Here is a 7,152-nt window from a genome sequence, read left to right on the forward strand (position 1 = left end):
ACTCTGACAATGTAGATTAGGACTAGGTAGTTACAAAGACACATACCTGGGATCCCCACGCATGTGGTGATAATGGGGCTGATGAACTGGAAAGTTCTCCAAGCTTTAGCCACCGGACCGGATTGTTCTGCACAGGAGTGGGGTCATTACAATACATTCAGGTTAGAAACAGCTAACATTGTAACAGTGATGTGTGTGTGTGTGGTGTGTGGGGTCTCTTACTCTGATCACAACAGGCCCACAGTACAGGGGGCTGAACCTAATCGGTATCAACTGCCAATTACCAGTGGCCTCCTAAAGCAGACAACAAAGATTTTTTGAAATTAATATCTGGGATACTTTTCAAACATAAAACCAAAAACGTTCTGAAAATTGTACCTCAAGGATAGTCGGCACATCTGGCACATCCTCAAGGATGATAGCAGCATCCTGGACATCAAGGATGACTGGCAGCAGTGGCACATCCAACTGGACCTCATCCAGTACATTTGATTCTAAAATTAGGAACAGGAATACAAACAAACAATTGTTGGACGTAAAACGTAGCAAGCTAGCTAGTATTACTAGCAAAGTGCATCGCTTAGCAACAATTATTAAATTAACGTTACTTGCAAGTCTGGATTACAGAAATACACAGCATCTCACAAATTACATTTTCAAAGTTTAAAACTCCACATACCTCTTCGAAGTCGCACAAAAACAACCCACAAATGAATTTGAAACACCTGGCGACACAGTAGGCCGCCGACGTCCTCGCACTCTCTCCATCAATCTTGAAAAGCACCCAGGCATTTGAATCAGAGAGGTGTGAGGCTGCCAATGACCCGTTGGCCCCGGAGAACAGTGGGTTAACTGCCTTGCTCAGGGGAGGAACGGCACTCTGTTCACAACGTTGACATCAGCAAACCGCCAACCCTGTGACGCGGCATTCATCCTTGAAGCACTTCTTCAGCGTGCCAGTAGCCATTGAAGGTGAGTATTTTCCACTGAAGTCAGTTACGATGCCGAACTGCAGTCAGGTCAAGACCCTGGTGAGTACGACGAGCACGCAGATGGGCTTCCCTGCAACGGTTCTTACAGTTTGTGCAGAAATTCTTCAGTTGTGCATCCCACAGTTTCTTCAGCTATCCGGGTGTCTGATCTAAGAGGGTATGTGGAGTTTTAAACTTTGAAAATGTAATTTGTGAGATGCTGTGTATTTCTGTAATCCAGACTTGCAAGMTAACGTTAASTTTAATAATTGTTGCTAAGCGATGCACTTTTGCTAGTARTACTAGCTAGCTTGCTACGTTTTAYGTCYCAACAATTGTTTGTTTGTATTCCTGTTCCTAATTTTAGAATCAAATGTACTGGATGAGGTCCAGTTGGATGTGCCACTGCTGCCAGTCATCCTTGATGTCCAGGATGCTGCTATCATCCTTGAGGATGTGCCAGATGTGCCGACTATCCTTGAGGTACAATTTTCAGAACGTTTTTGGTTTTATGTTTGAAAAGTATCCCAGATATTAATTCTAAAAAATCTTTGTTGTCTGCTTTAGGAGGCCACTGGTAATTGGCAGTTGATACCGATTAGGTTCAGCCCCCTGTACTGTGGGCCTGTTGTGATCAGAGTAAGAGACCCACACACACACACACACACACACACATCACTGTTACAATGTTAGCTGTTTCTAACCTGAATGTATTGTAATGTCACCCCACTCCTGTGCAGAACAATGCCGGTCCGGTGGCTAAAGCTTGGAGAACTTTCCAGTTCATCAGCCCCATTATCACCTACATGCGTGGGGGATCCCAGGTATGTGTCTTTGTAACTACCTAGTCCTAATCTACATTGTCAGAGTCATGTGATCTTGATGGAAATATGTTACAGCGATGGCTGATGTTGTTTCTCTCCACAGCAGGTGGTGGTGAGGATGCACCATGTGAGTAGGGTTCGAGGCCTGGAGACTCAACTGGTGTGGGCCATCTCCAGGGAGACAGCCAGACTTAGTCCAGAGGGCATCCCCTACTGTGCCACCAAGGTGCAGTTCCGTCAACTGACCTGTAAGATGTAAATACTACTGAAATAGTATTAGATTAGGCTTTCTTCACTTATTCCATTTGCCTTAACATATCGTTCTCTCTCTTCAGTATGTGAGCAGCAGGCGTCACGGACCCAGGATGCTTCGTCAACCCCCCATAACGGGATCTATGACCAGTACGCACTTGGTGCGCTCAACCAGGTAACACAAGAAAGACCTTTCTCCCAAAATTTTACTTGCGAGATTGTTCCCCCAATCATAGACTACTTACTTTACCCCACACAATAACGTCGTGTGTGCGGTAGGTTATCAACAAGGTCTGTCTGTGAGGTATCGTTATTGCAGTGAGAAACCCAGCAGAAGACTGACGTTCTACACTCAAGGTGGGAACCCCAACTACAATCCAACCATGGCGCTAGATGCGGCCTAGCCACTGCCTCGTTCACTCACCTCCTCGGCGTGGTCGGAGGCTGCCTCCGTCTCTACGCCCACCAATCAGCAGTTCACTGAGCCAGAGCCTGAGGGCCACAACTGCTATGAGGTCAGATGTTACACACACACCTACAGTACACATACTATTGACTAGTAGCATTAAGATCCTTCCATTGACCCATTGTTTGTCATGGCATTGCATTGGTCACTGATGTTGAATGTTTGTTCTGTTGTTGTAGGGCTGGGAGGAGGACCTGCTGCCTGAGGAGAGGGAGGTTCCTCTGCTAAAGTGAGTTCCTCTAAATGTCTGTGTAGTCTGGGCTTGTCAGATGCTGAAGGATAGTYGTCACCATGCTGTTATCCCCATTGACTCTAATGGTTGACATGCTCCATTCCCTCCCTCCCACAGCCTCTACCTTACCACCAAGAGAGTGGAGGACATCGCCCTGAYGCTCGTCTCRCTGCGCCAGGCCTTCACTGTGAGWGGACCTCCTTTTTCCTTTTCTCTCTGTGTCTTCTTGTTCTGTCTGTCTCACCCTAACTCTTCCCTCTTCTCTAGACCCTGCTTGGTTCCACCCTGAGCAGGAACCATCTGTTTGTGGCGGGAAAGGTCCTAATGGGCGCACTGGTTCAGGCCCACCACATGGTAGRTCACTAACTCATTATTCATTCTAGGGAAAGAGAGCGTCCTCAGTGGGAAATGTGTTCTGTTCACTAACATCAATGCTCTTTGCTTTGTGATAGGACGAGGCCYAATTCATCCGTGCCTATAACGACTTTGTGGACTACCTGAGTGACCCCTCCAAGCAGATTGACATTGAGAGGGAGCTGGCTGAGGCAAAGGTGAGTTCATTAACTCTTTCAAGTCTCACCTTGAGTTCTTCCTCATGCATMTCTTTTATACATCACAGTAGCTGATCTATTTGAAATCATTCCTATTTTCTCCAAACGTGTTTTCTTGTCCTAGATCCATCATGTTAACCTGATAGATGTCCTCTTTGAACTGGTGATGTTCGGGATGATGACAGCTCAGAAGTCCCTGATGGTGGTAAGTAGCATCTCACTGGTACATGTTTTGATGTCTCTCTATTTGTAATTTCACTTCAATTTCTCTTCTATCCTCTGTTTCTTTTAGCACCCTGGTGGGTTCATGGAGCGTCTGTACGCTCTACTGAACTCCTTCCTGCCCGTAGCTGCCAGCATTGAGCCAAAGGCCGAGAGATACCTGCTGCTGCTCAATGTAAGATTCAAGAGTTTACTTCCCTATTCCTAGTTTACTTCCTCTTTACTTTTTCATGAATAACAGGGTTTCAATGCCGTTWTACGAGGAGTAACTCTCATTGTCTCTCTGCTCTTGCTAAGCTAGTAACTCAGAGCCATTTTCTGTGTGTTGTGTGGTGTTCTCTTCAGGGCGGGCTGATGGCTCTGCTAGATGACATGTTTGGGCAGCAGCTGGCCTGGTACTTTAACCCAGTGTCTCTGGTCACTGAGCTCTCCAGCCTCCTGGAGTACCACCTGGAGAACCTCATGGCCAGCATGTAGTCCTACTGCAGAGATCTGGAAGGCCACACTTCTCTCTCTCTCTCTCTCTCTCTCAGGAATTGAGGACTTGAAGTGCTTTGTTGAACCCTGATTAGTTAACACCCATTAATTGAATGTATTCTCTTGTTTTCTCTCCCACAGGATTCTTGTTACACTTTGCCACCTAACAGGGGTCTAGACACAAATGCACTACATTACTTTGCACTGAATTTTACATTTTTAAATAAAATAATTAATAGTTCAAAAGCATTTGTCTCTGTGTTTTCATTTACTTGATTATTTCATCACTATTTCCTCTTCCTGGAGTTATGAGGCTAATATTACATTATTACATGAACAACTATGCTTTATTCTTTGCATATGGAAATTAAAAACAAAGTTTAGGGGATTTACAGGTACTACTGGCCCACACTTTATGGCTTTGAATTGTGATGTGTGATTCTGTACTATTTAAAAATATGTAGGCCTACATACACTGAGTTTACAAAACATTAAGAACACCTTCCTAATATTGAGTTGCACCCCCTGTTGTTCAGAACAGACTCAATTTGTCGAACTCTACAAGGTGTCCACAGGGATGCTGGCCCATGTTCACTCCAATGCTTCCCACAGTGGTGGACCATTCTTTATACACCTACRACCATACCCCATTCAAAGGCACTTAAATCTTTTGTCTTGCCCATTCACCTTCTGAATGGCACACATACACAATCCATGTCTCAATGCTTAAAAATCTTTCGTTGACCTGTCTCCTTCCCTTCATCTACACTGATTGAAGTGGATTGAACAAGTGACATCAGTAAGGGATCATAGCTTTTACCTGGTCAGTCTGTCATGGAAAAAGCGGGTATAGTATAAAGTCGACCACTTGAGGGCACAAATGCTTCAGTCTTGAATGTAACTTCTCACTATCTGTACTCTACATTAAGAGTCTGCCATTGTAGACTCAGGTATCTTGGGTATTTTTGTTTCAATTTGCCATATTTCCATAATGTCTGAGCCATTTAGCATCTTTCCAACTGAAAACAATGTTAGCATTCATGTGAGAGAGGGTGTAGTAGTGCATACTGACCACTAGTTGGATCATAGCGTGGTTAGTGGTGTTGATGCAGGAACCCAGAGGGTATAGGCATTCTCCATCACAGTAGAAGGCACAGTAACCCGTAGGAGCCAGGACCCAGTCTTAACGGAGGGAAATACTATAGAAATGGAATGACAAGATTAGATGAATGACTAGAACAGACTATATTTCAATCAGAAATACTTCATAAAACATGCAAAGAACATACACTAAAATGCACATACTACACAAATGCCTTGCTTCCCTTAAAAATACAAACTGTGTGTTACAGCAAATAAGGTGACACAATGTTAGCTCATGATATTATCTATTCAGTATAATGAGTAGTTAAGGGAGACAGAAGCTCACCATCCAGCCTAGGTCACCAAAGCTCACATATATTTCATGTCTCTTACAAGCCTGACGCCCACTGTTGACGTGGCTATGATCTGAAAGGGACCAAAAAATATGTTATGAGGCAGGACAGGCTGTAAACCACACTTTGGATGCATTGGATTTAAAATAAAGACACAATTAAGGCAATGATGAGCATAACCATGCTAATGCAATAATTTTCGCATTAACACTTTTTGGCTGAAAAAAGTTAGGCCCAATCAATATATCCACATCACCAATGAACTATCATGGTCCAAACACACCAAGACAGTCGAAGAGAGGACGACAACACCTTTTCCCTCTCAGGAGACTGAAAAGATTTGTCATGCGTCTATATAGGTCTAAAAGTGTCATGGGTCTAAAAGTTCTACAGCTGCACCATCGAGACCATCCTGACCGATTGCATCACCGCCTGTTATGGCAACTGCTCGGCATCCGACCGCAAGGCGCTACAGAGGGTAGTGCGTACGGCCCAGTACATCACTGGGGCCAAGCTTCCTGACATCCAGGACCTATATACTAGGAGGTGTCAGAGGAAGTCCCAAAAAATTGTCAAAGACTCCAGTCACCCAAGTCATAGACTGTTCTCTCTGCTACCGCACGGCAAGCGGTACCGGAGCGCCAAGTCTAGTACCAAAAGGCTTCTTAACAGCTTCTACCCCCAAGCCATAGGACTCKTGAACATCTTGTCAAATGGCTTCCGAGACTATTCACATTGCCCCCCCCTCCACTGCCACTCTCTGTTTATCATCTATGCATAGTCCCTTTAATTAACTCTACATACATGTACATACTACCTCAACTAACCGGTGCCCCCGCACATTGACTCTATATACTCCCGGGTGGCGCAGTGGTCTAGGGCACTGCATCGCAGTGCTAGCTGCGCCACCAGAGTCTCTGGGTTCTGGGTTCGCGCCCAGGCTGGGCTGGGTTCGCGCCCAGGCTCTGTCGCAGCCGGCCGCAACCGGGAGATCCGTGGGGCGACGCACAATTGGCATAGCGTCGTCCGGGTTAGGGAGGGTTTGGCCGGTAGGGATATCCTTGTCTCAGTATGTAAAAAAAAGAAAATTTAAAAAAAGAAAAAAAGAAAATGTAATAAAATGTAAGTCGCTCTGGATAAGAGCGTCTGCTCTTGGCCGGTAGGGATATTCTTGTCTCAGTGTGTAAAAAATGTAATAAAATGTATGCACTCTACTGTAAGTCGCTCTGGATAAGAGCGTCTGCTAAATGACTAAAATGTAAATGTAAATGTAATATACAGGGGGGTGCCAGTGCATTGTTATTTTTTACTGCTCCTCTTTAAATACTTGTTACTTTTATCTCTTATTCTTATCTGCATTTTTGATCTCTTATTCTTATCTGCATTTTTTGAAACTGCACTGTCGGTTAGGGGCTCGTAAGTAAGCATTTCACTGCAAGATCTACACCTGTCGTATTCGGCGCATGTGACTAATGTCTTTGCTATCATTAAATTGAAGACTTATAGTTTATATAAAGGATTCCTGTAATTAGGGATTATGCGATCAACTGATTAATAACGTAACTAATTAACTATGAATTTGGGGCACCAGGGAATGTATTCAGATTACAAAGTTATAATTTCCCAATATAACCTTTCAGATATTTTCATATCTGATCAATAGTCTTCTGATTAATGATTTATTTATTTTACSTCACGTTAGTCTCATTCCAAACYTCGTA

The 7,152-nt window shown here is 44.2% G+C and overlaps 1 protein-coding gene and 1 long non-coding RNA gene across 2 annotated transcripts; both read left to right on the forward strand.

Moving 5' to 3' along the window:
* Positions 1-1,171: 1,171 nt before the first annotated feature.
* Positions 1,172-2,024, forward strand: LOC111955395 (uncharacterized). Its single transcript, XR_002876117.3, has 3 exons — positions 1,172-1,610; positions 1,712-1,795; positions 1,899-2,024. It is a non-coding gene; the product is annotated as an uncharacterized lncRNA (long non-coding RNA).
* A 136-nt stretch (positions 2,025-2,160) lies between these two features.
* LOC111954839 (uncharacterized) lies at positions 2,161-4,425 on the forward strand. The gene is made up of 8 exons (XM_070435998.1): positions 2,161-2,208; positions 2,452-2,562; positions 2,693-2,742; positions 2,863-2,932; positions 3,198-3,296; positions 3,421-3,501; positions 3,589-3,693; positions 4,137-4,425. The coding sequence occupies exons 1-8, from the start codon at positions 2,161-2,163 to the stop codon at positions 4,269-4,271; spliced, it is 699 nt and encodes a 232-aa protein (XP_070292099.1). The 3' UTR covers positions 4,272-4,425.
* The last annotated feature ends 2,727 nt before the right edge of the window (positions 4,426-7,152 follow it).

Source organism: Salvelinus sp. IW2-2015, linkage group LG30, assembly GCF_002910315.2.
Source record: "Salvelinus sp. IW2-2015 linkage group LG30, ASM291031v2, whole genome shotgun sequence".
Lineage (NCBI taxonomy): Eukaryota > Metazoa > Chordata > Actinopteri > Salmoniformes > Salmonidae > Salvelinus > Salvelinus sp. IW2-2015.